The 20,233-nt window shown below is 40.8% G+C and overlaps 1 protein-coding gene across 1 annotated transcript; it reads left to right on the top strand.

The window, feature by feature from the left end:
* The first annotated feature begins 17 nt into the window (after window positions 1-17).
* Window positions 18-19,883, top strand: LOC117549139 (retinoblastoma-like protein 2). The gene is made up of 12 exons (XM_034220767.1): window positions 18-124; window positions 3,314-3,426; window positions 10,696-10,799; window positions 11,328-11,431; window positions 13,030-13,167; window positions 14,127-14,291; window positions 14,416-14,592; window positions 15,543-15,719; window positions 15,978-16,049; window positions 16,212-16,272; window positions 16,628-16,785; window positions 18,279-19,883. The coding sequence occupies exons 2-12, from the start codon at window positions 3,353-3,355 to the stop codon at window positions 18,546-18,548; spliced, it is 1,500 nt and encodes a 499-aa protein (XP_034076658.1). The 5' UTR covers window positions 18-124; window positions 3,314-3,352; the 3' UTR covers window positions 18,549-19,883.
* Window positions 19,884-20,233: the final 350 nt, after the last annotated feature.

Genomic DNA, 20,233 nt, shown 5'->3' with positions numbered 1-20,233 from the left:
ACTTCCTCGCTGTGGCTGTGCAGAGCAGCACGTGAGCACTGCTGCAGCCGGACACACACTTAAAACACACAGCACAGGACCCAACCTGGATTTTAAACCATAAAACCCAGAGTGACCGACACTGGTAAGTGACTTTGATCCTCGTTGTATTGTACTTCAGTCAAAAGTTCAAATTAAATGACGTGTTGCATGAAAAGTCAGCTGATAACATTCACCCTCTACTTCTGCATGAGTAATAACAGCTAAATGCTGCAGCACCGACTGACTGGAGGTTAATGATTGACTCTTTTAAAAGGCTCTAAATAGCCTGTTGTATTGTACAAAATGTGTTCAACTACGGCAACATTTAAATGGCTAGCACGTGTTGGAAAGTGAAACTTAGGCCTGTTTATGATGAAACTTCTGTCAGTGAACAAAACAGGAAATAGGTGTAACCCACTTGCTTGTGCTTTTCTCGCTGTAAGTGTATTTCTAAAACAGAACACAATCCTAGTGTCAGCTGTATTGTATGGACACTTTATTTCCATGTAATGCATAGAAAAGCTTCACATAGTACATCACACAAAAGACAGTTTGAGGAAGATTATGATGTATGACAAGGAGAGGTTGCATCAGTCCAGTTTTCTGTAGGCAACATGTGTTTCCTTTGACTCTTGACACTGGCAGTCTATTTGTAATGGAAAATTAACTCATCTATTGACAAAGGAGGGAAACAAATAATGTGTTTAAGAACCGAGGCATTTTCATTTGGAGGCTCTCAAGAATGAGATTATCTGTGATTCAAACAAGTAGCTGCTGAAACTTCTGTAGAAATAAGTCAGAAAATGTATTTGACAGGTTTAAAGGGATAACGTGACAGAATGACACGTGGTTTACTCTCCTGATTAGAGAAATTGCAGTTATTGTTGCTTCTGATTTTAAAGTGAATTGGGTGAACGCTTTTTCAGTCCATTAACCTGCAGCTCTGTGAAGATGTTAATGCTCATTCAGAGAAAGTGTGTGAGGCCTCAAGACGAATCTGTTGGAAACACGTGAAACTTTGGTGAAGAAGCATCTTTTCATCTACAATGAGGATTATTGTGGTGTCTCGCAAAGCCTGACATTAGTGCAACAGTAAAACAATCACCTTACTTGACCCTAAATGATAAAACACAACAATCATTTGATTGTTCAGATGTTGGGGTTTTTCTCTTTCTCAAATGAGGATATCACATTCACATTTTGTTGATAACGTTTCTAATGTTTTGGCCATGTCTATATACCTATATAACACAGGCTACATCGTTCTTACATACGTGCATTTTTGTTTTATTGGGGGGGGTCTGGGGGGGGTCCAAAAACCAGTCAGTATCTGGTGTGAGGGTTAGGGTAATGTTGTGAATCGAGTGGCCCATGGTGGTGGTGGGGTTATGGTATGGACGACGAACACAGGCCACTCGATTCACAACATTACCCTAACCCTACCCCTCACACCAGATACTGACTGGTTTTCGGACCCCCCCCAGACCCCCCCAATAAAGCAAAACTGCACGTTTCAGAGTGGCCTTTTATTGTGGCCAGCCTAAGGCACACCTGTGCAATAATCATGCTGTCTAATCAGCATCTTGATATGCCACACCTGTGAGGTGGGATGGATTATCTCGGCAAAGGAGAAGTGCTCACTATCACAGATTTTTTTCAGATTTGTGAACAATATTTGAGAGAAATTGTTATTTTGTGTATATAGAAAATGTTTTAGATCTTTGAGTTCATCTCATGAAAAATGGGAGCAAAAACAAAAGTGTTGCATTTATATTTTTGTTCAGTGTATAAGCAATTTGACTCTTCTGTTTTAAGGGATGAGCTGCCAACAAAATAAACAAAACCCCATCGAAAACTCTGATGTGAGCCTCTTGAAAATGTGTCTTTTGCCCTGTATGAATGTACAGGGCAGATGTTGTTCGTTCCCCAATTAGTTTGTACATATAAAAACGCCGCTGCACACATGTGTCTGTGGGAGGCCAGTGGGATCCTGGATGATAAACGGCACACGTTGGAGTGAAACAGAGCCTCCATTGAGACAGACAGAGGAGGGAACACACTCAATGTGGAATGTGGGAGGTACAGTAGGAGAAGGCCTTTTAAACTCAAAGTAAAAGTACGGAAATGGGGGGGGGTGATGGAGATTAGTTTTCACATAACCGAGCCTATGACAAAAGCTGACTGAGAACATAACAATCAGTTCAGCGTACAATGATCTTAAGCCGTCTGACAGACACACGACTTCCTGTTACACTCTCAACACGCCATAATCACACTTTATAATACATTTTAATTTCACATTAAGGTACCTTGCAAGGACGGAGCAGTACTCCATGTTTGGGAAGCTTTCCCATCTGAGATGCAGTAACATGTGACTCATCACATCTGTTGATAAGAGTAATAACTCTCATTGCTGTATGATCAATATAACGCAGGGCAGTGGATAAGCTAAGCATGCACACTGGAAGCAGGAAGCAACAGCTCTGGTCAAAGTTTAAAAAAAACACCCACCGACACACTTCTGACATCTTTTCAATATTATTTGTACACGTGATAACATTGTAAAAGTTGTTCACAGGGAGTCCCGTGATATAACTATTTATTGGCTGGGCCTCAAAGGTAAAGGAGGGAACAACCATTTCAAGGTTTGTTCGTTTGTGTTTGTGTCCCATGTGTGAAATTAAGAGTTGCTTGTAGGCGAAGCTTTAGAAAGAGCTACTTCACCGACACCATGTCTATGTGTCTTTGTGTTTTTGGTGCGTTATGGCAAACCTGTTTTCTTTTTGTCTAGCTTCTTTTAAAAGTAGAATCAGACTGAAAAAGCTAGGAAACTAAGAAAATATGACACATGGAAGAAAGAGCCTTATAGGACAAGTCAAGGGAATTAAATTAGTTTTTTTATTTTGCATATTGAGAATATAGGTTTGATTTATTCTCAAAAGTGTCATGGTAATTCTCCTCATTTTGTCTTTTTTTCTCAACATTGAAGTCTTCCTCTTCTCATTATTTTCCCTTATTCTATTAAAGCGTGATTTTATTTATATTATCAAAGCTCTTAGTTTAAAATGCCTCTAATGTTTTTTTATAAAGCACTTTAAATTGCCTTGTTAACATGTGCTATATAATAAACTTGGCTTCTCTAATGCCTACATGGCCCTAATTATTTACCGTTTAATATTATTACAAATGATATTTGTTTAGTGGTTGACGAACTTGAGGGGCTCAACCAGATTGTACTTCGTTGATAGTTTGTATGTTTCCTAATCTGAGCGTTTTTAATGTCCTTGTTTAGGTTCCTGCTCTGACTCATCCTGTGTGAGTAAAGGTCACCATGGACAACGGTCCCCATGGTAACCAGGGGCAATCGATGTTTGGCCCGAGTGACCGACTGACCGCTGAGTTCAGGTTAGACTTTTAGTTTTTTATAGAATCCCTGAATAACACCGTAACAGGGGCGGACTGGGGGGAAAAAGTGGCCCGGGGATTAATTGACAGACAGGCCCACTAAATGCGCGGCATGTATCGGCCGGCCGGCGACGAAAGTATGTTACTTAACAAAAAACCCTATGCATTTTATGTTATTTTGGACAATTATTCATATAGTAATCACATTACGAGTGTGCAACTCGATTTTGACAAGAAAGCTACTGGAGACTTCTAGAATTGTGTGAGTAACATTGTGTTTTTAGACTTCTCTGTTTCAGTGTGTGTACTCTGTATCAATGCTCTGTAGTTGATCTGACTGGAATTGTGATTTCAAAACTCAAAACCGCTACAGTATCTATCTGTCAGGCAGAAACTTGGGACAAGTCATTTGACTGAAACCTTAAATGTGAACTAACTGACTGCTAGGGTTAACTTTGATTTAAACATTTGTAGAATACTAAGAGCTTTATTGAGTAGGTGTAACTGTATTAAGGGTTAAACTCATAACTTTATAACTTAGGGTTTAATGTAATTGACTTAAAAGACAATAACACATCAGGAGGAAGCCAGTCTAGATTTCCTTTTGAGGGCCACCAGCTGCAGAGTTAACTAATTAAAGGGATGTTGCCCCACAGCTGTGAGAACTCAGCAATCAGGTGTCCATTTTAGGTAGCACTTTCCTGGAGCGTCAGCTTCAGCGTCAGACAGGCTAAGACTGGCAAAGACATTAGAGTCCTGCGGGAGTCAAAGACTGGCAAAGACATTAGAGTCCTGCGGGAGTCAAAGACTGGCAAAGACATTAGAGTCCTGCGGGAGTCACGAGGGAGGCAAAGACGAGGCAAATCCTACTTTGATTGAGCTAAGTATCGCTGGTGTTTTATTTTATTATTTTATTTGGTTGTTTAGCCCCTCATGCTATAATCATGTGTATTTTCTCCATTCCTGTTCATGTGCCTCCCCTCAATTATCACTGACCCCGTGTATCTTGTAATCGATATAACCGGCCTGCTCTCGTCTATCCCACATGCTCCACTGAGATCCAACATCTAGTTTCAGGTGGCCTGTGGAACTGCCAGTCAGCTGTTCCTAAGGCTGACTTAATCTCTGGCTACGCCTCCCTGCAGTCTCTGGATTTTCTTGCTCTCACTGAGACCTGGATTACTCCATCCAACACATCCACCCCAGCAGCTCTCTCCACTGCATATTCCTTCTCCCATACACCCAGACCAACTGGCAGAGGAGGTGGCACTGGTCTCCTGCTCTCTCCCAAATGGAGCTTTTCCCTCTTCAAACTACCTAACTTCACTCCTTCCACCTTTGAATTCCATGCCGTCACAGTAACCCATCCTATACAGTTAACCATTGTTGTTCTCTACCGTCCACCAGGTGCCTTGGGGGACTTCTTGGAGGAATTAGATAATCTCCTCTCACACATCCCTGAAACTGGCCCTCCTGCTGTACTTCTCGGAGACTTCAACCTCCAGACAGGGAAGATAGACAAACTAACATCTCTGTTAACCGCCTTTGCTTTCTCACTGTCTCCGTCCCCACCGACTCATAAAGCTGGCAATGTCCTTGATCTCATATTCTCAAGGAACTGCGCTACTTCTAACCTCTCTGTAAACCCGCTCTACACATCCGATCACTTCTTCATTTCATTCTCTCTACCCCTTTCCAAACATAACAAACTAATCTCTTCTCATCCTGCACTTGTCCGCCGTAACCTTCGCTCCCTCTCCCCCTCTACCTTTGCCTCGTCGGTGCTCTCAGCCCTCCCTTCCTCTGACTCGTTCCAACTCCTGCCTCCAAACTCTGCTGCAGAAACTCTCCTCTCTACTCTCTCATCCACTCTGGACTCTCTCTGTCCTCTCACATCTCGGCAGGCTCGTCAGTCCCCTCCTGCTCCCTGGCTAAATGATGCACTGCGTGCTAATAGAACCGTCCTTAGGGCAGCAGAGCGGAAACGGTGGAAATCCAAACACTGTGACGACCTCCTAACCTATCAGGCTCTCCTCTCGTCTTTCTCTGCTTCGATCTCTCAGGCAAAAAGCACTTTCTTTCAAGATAAGATCCAATCTTCCTATTCCAATCCTAAAAAACTATTTTCCATCTTCTCCACCCTCTTGGACCCTCCAAAAGCCCCTCCTCACTTCTGTCAAGCGACTTTGTTACCCACTTTGAAAAAAAGGTTGATGATATTCGCTCTTCTTTTTCTGACTCACCTTTACTCACCGCTGGGTCACCAGACCCTCCTTCCACCAACACACTAACCTCCTTTTCCCCTCTCTCTCCAAGTGAGGTTCTTACCCTCATTACCTCTGCCCGCCCTACCACCTGTCCTCTGGACCCTATCCCTTCAAACCTCCTTCAGACTATCGCTCCTGATATTCTACCGTTTCTCACCCATTTCATCAACACTTCTCTAACTTCTGGTCACTTTCCAAACAGTCTCAAGGAGGCAAGAGTAAACCCTCTCCTAAAGAAACCCACTCTCAACCCGTCTGATGTTATAAACTACAGGCCTGTCTCTCTCCTCCCGTTCCTGTCTAAAACACTTGAACGCACTGTCTTTAAACAACTCACCTGTTATCTCAATCAGAACAACCTTCTGGATCCGCACCAGTCTGGTTTCAAGGCAGGTCACTCCACAGAAACTGCTCTCATTGCTGTCACGGAGGAACTGCACACTGCCAAAACTGCATCCCTCTCCTCTGTCATCATCCTGTTGGACCTGTCTGCTGCATTCGACACGGTGAATCATCAGATCCTCCTTCGCACTCTCCAAAAACTTGGAGTTTCAGGCTCTGCACTTTCCCTCCTCACCTCATACCTGAAAGACCGTACCTACAGGGTGACTTGGAGAGGGTCTGAGTCCGACCCTTGTCAATTAACTACAGGGGTCCCTCAGGGCTCTGTTCTTGGTCCCCTCCTCTTCTCCGTGTACACAAACTCGCTCGGATCAGTCATTAGCCCGCATGGTTTTTCTTACCACTGCTACGCTGACGACACCCAATTAATTCTGTCCTTTCCCCGCTCAGAGACCCAGGTCGTCGCACGCATCTCTGCTTGTCTAGCTGACATCTCTCAGTGGATGTCTGCTCATCACCTCAAGCTCAACCTTGACAAGACTGAGCTGCTCTTCCTTCCGGGAAAAGATTGTCCCACTCTTGACCTAACAATCAACATCGGCACCTCAGTTGTTTCCCCGACTCAGACTGCAAGGAATCTGGGTGTGACCCTAGATAACAATCTGTCCTTCACTGCAAACATCGCTGCTACAACCCGTTGCTGCAGATACACGCTTTACAACATCAGGAGGATACGTCCCCAGCTGACACAGAAAGCGACTCAGGTTCTGGTCCAGGCTCCCGTCATCTCACGCCTAGACTACTGCAACTCCCTCCTGGCTGGTCTACCTGCATGTGCCATCCGACCTCTGCAGCTCATCCAGAATGCAGCGGCTCGTCTGGTCTTCAACCTTCCTAAATTCTCCCACACCACTCCGCTCCTCCGCTCCCTTCACTGGCTTCCGGTAACTGCTAGTATCCACTTCAAGACACTGGTACTTGCGTACCATGCTGCGAATGGATCTGGCCCTTCGTACATCCAGGACATGGTTAAACCGTACACCCCAGCGCGTGCACTACGCTCTACATCAGCCAAACGACTCGCTGCACCCTCGCTGCGAGGGGGACCCAAGTTCCCATCGGCGAAAACACGTGGGTTTGCTGTCCTGGCTCCAGGATGGTGGAATGAGCTCCCCATTGACATCAGGACGGCAGATAGCTTGCACATCTTCCGGCGCAAACTGAAAACTTATCTCTTTCGACTCCACTTCGAGCGATAGAACTATTAACGAAGCACTTTTATACTAATAAAGGACTGGCTTATCTAAAGCCAGTTGAGTAGCACTTGAAATGTTTGGCTCTATGAAACCTGATGTACTTATATGATTCTGTTTTCTTCAAGTTTGTATTTTGTTGGTCGAACGCACTTATTGTAAGTCGCTTTGGATAAAAGCGTCAGCTAAATGCAATGTAATATAATGTAATTACCTGAGCCCTTGAGTTGCCTAGAGCAAAAATAGTTACGGCATATATTTAGTGATTTTAATGTTAACATAATTATAAACAAGGGGAAGGTGAATTTAGCGATCACAACGAAAACGGCCAAGACACACATTGAGCCCAGAAAATGAATGTTATTAAGGCTGTAAATATAATAAGCATGTGTCTAAAATGGACAACATTGTTAGGAGATTTAAACTATAGGCCTACAGCGATTCTGCACTGCGGTCACTCAGCCGTCTCTCGCGTTTGTCTTTTCAAATCAGCTGCTCTTCATATTTTACAAATATTTTTTACTGAAAGTTCTTAATAAAACTGACACTGTTGGACTCGAGGGGAGAAGAATAAATGGACAACATTGTTAGGAGATTTAAACTATACAGAGAGCCATTTTTTCAAATCAGTAGCTCTTCATTTTCTTTTTACAAATATATTTTACCACAAGTTCTTCATAAAACTGACACTGTTGGACTCGGTACTAGTTTGACTGCTACTAACAATACATTGAAGTACTTTTACTGTGTACTTTGTGAGAAATACTCTGTCAAAGTCCCCTCCATATAGCACATAATCTAATGCATCAGTCCGTCCCAGGCGGGAGTTTATAAACCAAAGAGTAACCGCCCTTACGGCACGCTCTGATAAGTAAAGCGAACGCACCCGCAAGGACACCTGGCCAGGGATGTGACAGTTTCAGGGGTTGACAAAATGTTCCTTAAAACCCCTAATGCTTGCTGCAATCTACGCGATTCATCTCCCTCCATCATGTTATGTTGATTTGAAATCAGAAGTTCTGAACATGAGCCCGCCCCGCTCGACCTTCTGAGCCAATCACAGCGCAAGAATGACCTGCCTTCCGTTTCAACCATACTCCTTCCGTTTCCACTATACTTTCTCTCTCACATACATACATTCTTCTCTCACATACATATATTGTCTTCACACATACATACATTCTTCTCTTGCATACATATATTCTCTTCAGACATGCATATTATAAAATATATGTATGTAAAAGGAGAATGTATGTGCGTGAGAGGACCAGTATGAATTATGGCCTGTACGGCCCCTCATAATCCATCTCACACACACACACACACACACACACACACACACACACACACACACACACACACACACACACACACACACACACCCACACACACACCACACACACACACACACACACACACACACACACACACACCACACACACACACACACACACACACACACACACACACACACACACACACACACACACACACACACACACACACCATTTGTATTGTATCATTGTATGAGAGAGGTTCCAGGTTGAATTGAGGCGAATATTTGTAATGTTCAGAGGTTGTTGTGTTTAATATTCATGAGAATATTTGTCATTGTTCAAATGATAATAAACATTAGCATAAAGCATATTTGTCCACTCATATGTTGATAAGAGTATTAAAAACTTGAAAAATATTCCTCTAAGGTACATTTAGAACAGATAAAAAATGTGCGATTAATCGCGATTAACTATTTTAATCGACTGACAGCCCTAATATATATATATATATATATACATATATATATATATATACATAGATATATATATATATATATACATAGATATATATATATATATACATAGATATATATATATCCCGTTGCATGTATATATATATACATAGATATATATATATATACATAGATATATATATATATATATCCCGTTGCATGTATATATATATATATATAGGTGTGTGTATATATAGACACATATTAGTCTTATTTATAGAGTTATATATATACACACATATTAGTCTTATTTCTAGAGTTAGAGAATAATTATGAAATTGCCAAGAAAACATTATTTTTAGGTAATCAAATGAAATTCAAACACAAACATACCTAAGGACAACAATTGCATGTCACAGTAACTAAAACACAAAAATGTAAAACGATAAAAATAGTGCAAGATTATGTTGCAAGACCAATTTTCAAGTAATGCAGATGAAGCAAACTGTATACTGTACATGTCAACATTTGTTTACAATCAGCTAAACGTTGCAGAGAAGGTTGTAAGTGACCAAGTAAATACAGGAGTCTATACCATAGGTCTATACTCACGTAAATATAATAAGATAAACAAATGTACAGTCACATTTGACCGGTCCTGTTTTAACTGCTATTACATTAACACAAAAACCATGAATCATCACCACATTTCATTTAACACCCTTTCAAACTGTAAATATTGTATCAAACTACTGGTATACATGAAAAACTGCAGTAAATAGAATATAATTGGGAGGGATGAAACCCCTCTTTAATGGTCACACATGCAGAGCACACAGCACACACAGTGAAATGTGGCCTCTGCATTTAACCCATCCTAGTACCAGAGTACCAGGAGTCTAGTACTAGGAGCAGTACAAAGAACAGATACTGAACATGTATTGCGTGTGCCAGGTGTGATCCATGTGGGGGGATGGGCACATAAGAGCGGGACATGTATCAAATTGTTCTGTGTGTGTGTGTGTGTTTGCATTTGCCAGATGTGATTCACATGGGGGGATTGGGCACATAAGGGGACACACACATCTAGTGTGTGTGTGCGTGTGCGTGTGCGTGTGTGTGTGTGTGGCGGTCATTTCTGAATCATCCAAAATGCAATGAAAATGGTGATCAGCAATTGTATATGTTCAAATGTCTACTGTGAAGGATATCATAAAGCCTGAATGCAATCGAATGTAAAACAAAAAAGTTATGATTGATGAAAGTAGTAAATCGGTCAGATTTGACCCAAAGACAACAGGAGGGTTGGAACATTTATTGACATGTGCACGAAATGTGAATAGTCTTTGGCATTAAGACAACAAATGGATATCATATATCTTAAAGGGGAGGTGCAGGTATTGTGGGACGTGCTACTCATGTAATGGTTTATAAGCCTGCAGGTTTGCATTGAGACAAAGGACTGTTTAATTATGTTCAAACTGTATGTTTAGTTAATTAAACTCTTTACATTATTTGCAATTGCAGTAAGGGGCTTTTAAATACTTTCTGTGGCCTTTTATTTATTTTTTAGATGTTTTCCAACAAACAAGTCTCTTTATTTAACCACTCTCAGATAATGAAATGTATGTGTAATGGGCCGTGCCTCTCTAACTGCTCTCTGGTTTCTCTGGTTCAGGGCCTGCTGCAGAGATCCAACCGACGCGATTGAAACCAGATTGAGATTCATGCTGCAAATGTTTCTGCAACACCACAGGGACACGGCAGGAGACGAGAACAACCGTAATCTCACATATTAAAGGATCCTACAATAATAAGATAGTATGCTGAATGTTAGGAATACATGTATAATGAAAGCTCTCATCCTAATGTAAAGGAACGTTTTTACCTTATGGTTAATATTTCTTAAGGAAAAATTATTATGGCTTTGACGATACTACTGGTTTTTAGGCCAGAATTGTATGTTGGGAAATGGCAACGATGCATAGTTAAGACAAAGCCGACCACATTTAATATTGACGGTTTCTATCAGAAGCAACAATTTCTGTTTTGGCACAGCACTGTCTGCTCATCTAGTATTTTAAACAGTTGTGAAAGGTACATATAAAGTATATATATATATATATTACCTAAGTGTATTCACCTTATGCTACTATGGATTTCTACTCCACTACATTTTAGAAGCCATCCTTGCACTTTTTACACTACATATTTGTAAGCTGTAGTTAACTTTATATATTAATAAATACAAGTTAATGAAGTCACTATTGTTGCTAATTGTCGGATATGATCTGGTGGTGTTGTTCACAGATCTAGCAGCAAAGTCCTGCTGTGCGGCAGCAATATGGTATTACAGGATCCTGGAGAACATCCTCAGTCAGGAGAAGGAGAGGCTGGACATCAAGGACGGCTCGGTGAGTGCAGCGCCTTCATGTGGCCACAAGTGGAACTGCATGCAAAGAGTTATACTGCATGTTTATGGCATTTAAAGGTCACCTATTATGCAACATCCACTTCTTCATGTCTCTTCTATATCAACATGTGTCCCCTCTTCTTCATGTCTCTTCTACATCAACATGTGTCCCCTCTTCTTCATGTCTCTTCTACATCAACATGTGTCCCCTCTTCTTCATGTCTCTTCTATATCAACATGTGTCCCCTCTTCTTCATGTCTCTTCTACATCAACATGTGTCCCCTCTTCTTCATGTCTCTTCTACATCAACATGTGTCCCTTCTTCATGTCTCTTCTACATCAACATGTGTCCCCTCTTCTTCATGTCTCTTCTACATCAACATGTGTCCCCTATTCTTCCTGTCTCTTCTACATCAACATGTGTCCCCTCTTCTTCATGTCTCTTCTACATCAACATGTGTCCCCTCTTCTTCATGTCTCTTCTACATCAACATGTGTCCCCTCTTCTTCATGTCTCTTCTACGTCAACATGTGTCCCCTATTCTTCCTGTCTCTTCTACATCAACATGTGTCCCCTATTCTTCATGTCTCTTCTACATCAACATGTGTCCCCTATTCTTCATGTCTCTTCTACATCAACATGTGTCCCCTCTTCTTCATGTCTCTTCTACATCAACATGTGTCCCCTCTTCTTCATGTCTCTTCCACATCAACATGTGTCCCCTCTTCTCCATGTCTCTTCTACATCAACATGTGTCCCCACTTCTTCATGTCTCTTCTACATCAACATGTGTCCCCTCTTCTTCATGTCTCTTCTACATCAACATGTGTCCCCTCTTCTTCATGTCTCTTCTACATCAACATGTGTCCCCTCTTCTTCATGTCTCTTCTACATCAACATGTGTCCCCTCTTCTTCATGTCTCTTCTACATCAACATGTGTCCCCTCTTCTTCATGTCTCTTCTACATCACCATGTGTCCCCTCTTCTTCATGTCTCTTCTACATCAACATGTGTCCCCTCTTCTTCATGTCTCTTCTACATCAACATGTGTCCCCTCTTCTTCATGACTCTTCTACATCAACATGTGTCCCCTCTGTGGAAAGAGACTCTGAAAGTTTCAGGAACAAAGATTCTCTCTCTTTTTGATCCATTTCTATAAAAACCTGTCTGAAAATGAGCTGATCAGATTGTGGCCACTTTATGATGTCATAACGATGTTTTGTCTTGTGTAACCATTAGCCAATCACCAACCAAGGTAACACCCCCCCCCCCCTTATCACCTGAATCTCCTCCTAGAGCACCATTGTGTTCTTTGTAACCAAATCTCTCTCAGAGGGGCGTGGGGAGGGGCTCCTTATTTCCATCTAAAGTGACAGACAGAGAATCAGCACTTTTGAAACAGGGCTGAAACAGAGGGGATTATGGGTAATGCTGCAATGATCTGTTTGGTGTTTGGAGCCAAACACTTCAGAGACATGTTTTGTATATATCTGAGACCTATAATATATTGCTGAAAAACAGTATAATAGGGGACCTTTAACATCCTAATGTGCTTGCTGGTGTTAAAGTGACTCACTTGTGATGTGTGTGTCTCAGGTCCTCCTGGAGCTGGATCTGTTTCAGCGCTGCCTGGTGGCCTGTTGTCTGGAGATTACCTTATTCTCAAACAGTCTACCATACGAGTTCCCTCTGCTCCTTCAGGTCCTCACACTGGCTCCTTACCACTTCATCAAGGTGTGTTTCCAAGCTTCGTGCTGCTCACAGTGGGAGTTTTCCTGACTATGCGTACATGTTTGCACATCCATTGATATGCAATTAAATAACTTCATGATAAATAAGAAGTGAAGGACTAAGTAAATGTGTTATGATTTGCATTGGCTTGTATGGAGGTCAATTGTATTTCATAGACAAGCTCTACTGCAGAAAATATGTTTACATTTCTGCCTCATGGGAACTCTGAGTTCTCTGAGTTTCAGTCACCAAGATTTTCATATTATTTTCTAGTTTCTCATCTAGTTTAAGTTTGAAGCAAAGTAACACCACCTCTTAACTTTGAGAATACCTTCACCCCCATGTATGAGCCCTACATGTTTATTGTTTTTAGATATATCGTGCAGTATTTTATTGAACACTGGGTGGCAGTCATTAGACGCTCAGAGAATTCTATATGGGGGCATAGATGAAAGAGAATGGAGAGTTGGTATTGAATGGTACAAATACTTCAATAAACCACAAACAAAAAATTGCATATAACGACGACACATTTTATATATTGTGCCTGCGAGAGATCGCTACCACCTACCTGTGTTCTAAGGCAAGGCACGTTTATTTATATAGCACCTTTCAACACAAGGCAATTCAAAGTGCTTTACAAAAATGAAACATATTATAAAATGGCATTTAAAAACACTCATTTAAAAGCAAAATAATGTTCTATGACCTCACTTTCTTTCTGAACTTATCCTTTAGTTATGTCAAGTGTTTCATGCTATACGAACTCCCCTATAGAAAATTCTAACCCGACCCCATGGTACCTTTTAGTTTTCGACTAAACTATTCTTCTTTTTTAAATGCACATAAGTTTACCTTGTCTTTCTAGGACTTTTTTTGTCTAACTCCAACTGGAAAAGAGAACATTGTAATACGAGAAAATCGCCTTTAAAACACATTTTGGTTTCCCTGTGTTCTGACAGGTGATCGAGCTGGTTCTGCGGGCTGAGAGGTGTCTTCCCCGCGATGTGGTCACACACCTCGCCCAATCAGAAGAGAGAGTTCTGGAGAGTTTGGCCTGGACCACAGACTCCCCGCTGTGGAAAGCCATCAGCGCCAATGAGGGCCATCTGCCCACCTGCCAACAGGTTGGCAACCACACACACAAACTCTCTACCTGGCACCAGGAGATTGTCAAGATGTAATACTCAGGGTTCTTCCAAGGTGATGCTGGTGATATGATTATGAATTATGTTTCTATCCACTCAACAGGTGATGCCTCCTGCAAGAATTGAAGGTCAAAACCAGACAGACTTTCAACCTGACAGAAACCCACCTGGAGACATGTCAGTGGAGTTCAGTTTCGGAGCTGAAGCTTCTTCCAACACTGACCCATCAGCTGAAAACAGGCCGCCGAGAAGTAACTCCCTCCACCTGTTCGCTCGCAAGGTAAGTAAACATCCCACAACACGACATTGTCCTGGAGTCAACAATGGCTTTATGTCTTCTCTGTCCCTGGAAAAAGGGTATGCCTTTCCAGAGCCCAACCACTTCTCCACCAATACATATAAATAAAGCACCTGGTCACTGAAGCTGCTTTCAAAACCAAAGCATAAAATCTACTTAAATTATCTAAAATAATGACATTAAATAATGGTAAATGTTCTATATACAAACGATAAATAGCTCCAACAAGCAGCAATCATTTATAGAAAGGAAGAATGGAAACTTTTATAGTGAAGCAAGCAAATAGCGACATACTACATCTGTACTAGGGCTGCACTTAAGTAATAAATAAACACATTGTTGTATTAAAATAAGTAGTCTATGTACAGTAGAATCTAAACAAAAATATATGAATGCATTATTTCCATTCCAACTCAATATCAGAGGATGCAGGAACTCGTGCTACCACCGGTTGTTGCCACATGTGTTCGGCATGACAATCTCGTTTAAAGACCTACTTGTTCTCCCGTGCTTTTGCAGACCACGTATAAAACGTATCAGTCTGTGTTTTCTAAATTGGGGTCTTCTATTTTGTTGCGTTTTAAAATGTTTTTACATCGTGTATGACAGTTTTTCAGTCTGTGGCTATAAGTATGGTTTTATTGTCTCTTGCTTTTACATTCGTTTTTTTGTCCTAATTTATTTATGCTGCTTTGTATGTATGTATGGATGTACAGCACTTTGGTCAACTCTGTTGTTTTTAAATGTGCTATATAAATAAAGTTGGATTGAGCGTAAATGCTTTGTGTGTATGTAAACATTTCACCTTTTTTGAACAAACGTACTTCCAAATAAAACAAGTGCTGTTGTTTTTACATACGATATCTCATGCAGCCCTGATCTGAGCTGCTTTACTGTCTGCAGTGCTGATGCACTGTGTGTTTCTGGCTCAGGTGTACATGTTGATGGGGAAGCGTCTTGAGAAGCTTTGTTCCACGCTGGGCATTTCTGAGGAGCTGCGTCTGAAGATCTGGACGTGTTTTGAGCACTCTCTGGTTCACTTCACTGACCTCACGAAGGACCGACACCTGGACCAGCTGCTCATGTGTGCCATCTACATGATCGCTAAGGTGGGCTTTAAAACATCCTATGGTCATTTGTGGTTGTGTTAACATGCTGCTATATATGCACTGATGTCTACGGGGTATTTTGACTGTAGGTTAAGAGCTACATTTTTTTTAAAGTTACCCTAGTTCATTATTTCACACTCAAAATGCATCTGAATATTTGTGTTCTACTGATGCAGTAAAAGCTGTTTTCCCTGTACTGTAAAAGCATGAGCACAAGGGGTATAACCAATGACTATCTTAATGTATTGCTTTTTACAGATCACCAATGTGAAGATATCCTTCAAACACATAATTCATTGCTACGAGTCTCAACCACTTGCAAGCAGAAGTGTACGTTTGTTTATTGTTTATCTTTACCCAAAAATAAGAAAAGTGCATAGAATTGAAACCACTGTCATCTCAGGCAGCTGCTTAACAAATGATTATTCAAACCTAAGATGTGTGACTAATGTTCAATAGTTGGGAACTCATGAAGACATTTTCTGCTGTCAGGTCTGCAAAAGTGTGCTGATTTCCGGACAAGACACGGAAACACTTCTCAACGGAAACAACAGTAAGAGACCTTTTGTAGGAAACATACAGAAGTAATACAATTAAGGATTAAATGGTAACGTTGAAAAAGGAAATGATGATACATTGTGTTGTAAAACAATATACACTACGATTAGATTACATTATGCTTTCAATTTGCAATCATGGACACATCCTTTAAATCTGAATGAAACACTCTACTATTACATCAAGAATGATGCAGCTTCAGAGCTTCATTATAGCACAGGTGTATTGAATAACATTCATCATCTCACCACAGGAACTCACAGTATGAACTCTCCATCATATCAATGTTTTAAGACAATGTACTGTGATTCCAAAATGAAAAGTGAGCCTTTGTGACTGATTTACTACAGATAATGGAGACCCTGCTCACGCTTTCCCGACCCCCGACTCACCATCGTCACATTACCCCCCCGCTCAGGAGGAGAGGGTCAATCTGATCCGCTTTTACGACAACATCTACACCGGGAAGATGCACGACTGTGCCGACCAGTTTGACCCAGCCTCTGGAGTAAGTGACCATTTCATGTCTCAAAATGTTGTTAAAGGTCACCTATTATGCAAAATCCACATTTTCCTGTATTTTCTACATCAACATGTGTCCCCTCTTCTTCATGTCTCTTCTGCATCAACTTGTGTCCCCTCTTCTTCATGTCTCTTCTGCATCAACATGTGTCCCCTCTTCTTCATGTCTCTTCTACATCAACATGTGTCCCCTCTTCTTCATGTCTCTTCTGCATCAACTTGTGTCCCCTCTTCTTCATGTCTCTTCTGCATCAACATGTGTCCCCTCTTCTTCATGTCTCTTCTACATCAACATGTGTCCCCTCTTCTTCATGTCTCTTCTACATCAACATGTGTCCCCTCTTCTTCATGTCTCTTCTACATCAACATGTGTCCCCTCTTCTTCATGTCTCTTCTACATCAACATATGTCCCCTCTTCTTCATGTCTCTTCTGCATCAACATGTGTCCCCTCTTCTTCATGTCTCTTCTACATCAACATGTGTCCCCTCTTCTTCATGTCTCTTCTACATCAACATGTGTCCCCTCTTCTTCATGTCTCTTCTACATCAACATGTGTCCCCTCTTCTTCATGTCTCTTCTACATCAACATGTGTCCCCTCTTCTTCATGTCTCTTCTACATCAACATGTGTCCTCTCTTCTTCATGTCTCTTCTACATCAACATGTGTCCCCTCTTCTTCATGTCTGTTCTACATCAACATGTGTCCCCTCTGTGGAAAGAGACTCTGAAAGTTTCAGGAAAAAAGATTCTCTCTCTTTTTGTCCTGATCCATTTCTATAAAAACCTGTCTGAAAATGAGCTGATCAGATTTTGGCCACTTTATGATGTCATAACAATGTTTTGGCTTGTGTAACCATTAGCCAATCACCAACCAAGGTAACCCCCCCCCTTATCACCTGAATCTCCTCCTAGAGCATCATTGTGTTCTTTGTAACCAAATATCTCTCAGAGGGGCGTGGGGAGGGGCTCCTTATTTTCATCTAAAGTAACAGACAGAGAATCAGCACTTTGGAAACAGGGCTGAAACAGAGGGGATTATGGGTAATGCTGCAATGATCTGTTTGGTGTTTCTAGCCAATCACTTCAGAGTTGTGTATATATCTGAGACCTATAGTAAAGTAATGAAAAACAGTATAATAGGGGACCTTCAATACTGTATCCATTTCATCTCTTTAAATGGTATTTATAATTTATCCCCAGGGGGTATTGGATTTTGTTGCTCCACTTTACAATAAAATAAATAAGATGAAATCAAAAATAAATACTAAATCATAGAGAAGAAGTTCATAACAAATCTGCACCTTTTGGAAGAATAAATAAAATGTGTTAAAATGTATATAATAAAAAAGTATAGTATTATTGTATTGAGTATTACACAGTTGATGAATTGCCGGTTGCATATCATATAATAATAGTCCATATTGCACAGATCAATAATTATTGCTCTATTTTAACACACTCTGTGTCACTCTCACAGAGAGACACCCCCCCTCTGTCTCCTTACCCCTGTCAGGGGAGAGGAGGGAGAGCATCTCGTCAAAGCCAGCAGGTCTCCAGCAGCCTCCTCATCTTCAACTCAGAGACCCCTGGAGACCGAGAAGAAGGGGAGGATGAAGATGGTCCTCCAGCTCAGAGGCTTCGTGTTGCCGAATCATTCTTGCAGAGGCGACTCAGGAGTATAGCGAATGATCGCGAGGCTCAAAGAGACCGGGACCAACCGTCAATGTCACAGCCTGACCTGCACTAAGTCTCACTCTGAGCTGGTATAACTGTGGCAGCTAGAGCAACTTCACAGATATAGACAAAACAAATTCCTTTAGGCAAAAATCTGTCAATTCAAAGTCTTGTCCGTGCTAAAATTAAGTCAAAGTCAACTTTATTGTCAATCTCAAAATATGTTTGTACACACAGAAATATCGAAATACTGTTTCCCACAGTCCCGAGGTAGGCCTATAAAAAACTCACATTAAAATTAAAGAACACTCAATCATTTACAAAAACCTCCACAAAAACACAAAATAACCGTTTACTTCAAGTAAGCAGGATATTTAAAAAAGTATAGTGCAAATGGGAGTGCAAAATTGTCCATAGCAGAGTAAAAGTGACTGGTGCTGGATTTCTTTTTTTCGTGTGTGTGTGAAATGAATGAAAATGATGTCCTTTTGCTCTTATTGCACTATTTCGGACACTTTCTGCCCTTTAAGAATGCACTTAATCCCTCCGTTTAATGCCTAAAGTAGAAGACTGCTGTCGTCCTGCGCTGCCCCCTGGTGGAGGTTTTTGAATTTGCTGAAGAGTATGTCTCCAAAGTGCTCAGGTTACTTTCCTTGGAGTCTGTATGAACTGTAGTTAAAACTGTGGGACTAACTTATCTTTCCCATCAAATGGGGACGGGAATAATCTAAAGGATTACTCGTGTCTATGGTAGGGCTACAGGATTTGAAAACAAAATGTTGTGCCACCAGTGTTTTTATAAAAGTGACAGTGTTCATTTCAAAGGGGGAGACAGAGGGTGACAGAGGGTTTTAGGCTGTATTCAAACTCAGGTCCTTCACATAGGTGTGTGTCTGTCTAACCCTAACCCTAGCTCCAGAATAAAGGCTGCCCGCTCTACCAAGTGAGCTATACGTTAGCGCAGACTCATAACATTGCAATGTGACATGCAATAAAGAGGAAATTATCATTTTTGGAAGCCTTATCATTAAGAAATACATTTAATTGATCATGGTGTAATTTTTTTTATCATGTCAATAGAAGTATGTCGTTTGTAGGACGGGATAGATATTTTCACATGTTTTGTCTTTTCCAAATATTGCACTTTCTGCTTAGTCCAATTTTGATAAAATGTGAATTATTGTGCAGCCCTATGTCCTTACTGAAGACTTGATTGTAACGGGCTGGATTTTTCATTAGATGAAGAATTGTACTATTGTAAGTCACTTTACATTTATATATATATATATATATATATTTTTACAGCTGTCTAACCATAACTATCAGACATTCTTTTCTGCTTAATCTGTTATCTTTTCAAGCATTTTTAAAAGAAGTCGGTCTAAATAAAATGTATTTACCAATAAACAAAGCATTTTACAATATGTTTTGTATGTTTCTTTATCAGTTTTGTTGAATTAATACTAACATGTATTCTTAAATTGCCACAGACATATCAAGCATAGACTGGATTCTGTTAAATGTCCACTTTAATCTTTATTCTCTGGTTTATATACTCAGTGTCATGGCCTAATGAGAAGCACAGAACCTGTCTTAAATATCATTTTTAGCTTTATGTCTCCCATTCCACCTTGATACAAAGCTGTGTGTTTACCAAACTAATGATGTACAGTGTGTGTATCCAGAGACCCATTAGACCTGAAAATAAGAATCTGCAGAATTAATAAATTCCTCTGACTGATTTAAAGCAGAAACTCC

The sequence above is a fragment of the Gymnodraco acuticeps genome, unplaced genomic scaffold, assembly GCF_902827175.1.
Source record: "Gymnodraco acuticeps unplaced genomic scaffold, fGymAcu1.1, whole genome shotgun sequence".
In the NCBI taxonomy this organism is placed as follows: domain Eukaryota; kingdom Metazoa; phylum Chordata; class Actinopteri; order Perciformes; family Bathydraconidae; genus Gymnodraco; species Gymnodraco acuticeps.
This window is presented reverse-complemented; position numbering and strand designations above follow the sequence as displayed.

Coding starts and splice junctions, on each gene's coding strand:
- LOC117549139 (XM_034220767.1), top strand. CDS start 3,353: ATGGACAACGGTCCCCATGGTAACCAGGGGCAATCGATGTTTGGCCCG. Junction 10,800..11,327: donor GGCAGGAGACGAGAACAACC/GTAATCTCACAT, acceptor TGTTGTTCACAG/ATCTAGCAGCAAAGTCCTGC. Junction 16,050..16,211: donor AACCACTTGCAAGCAGAAGT/GTACGTTTGTTT, acceptor TTCTGCTGTCAG/GTCTGCAAAAGTGTGCTGAT.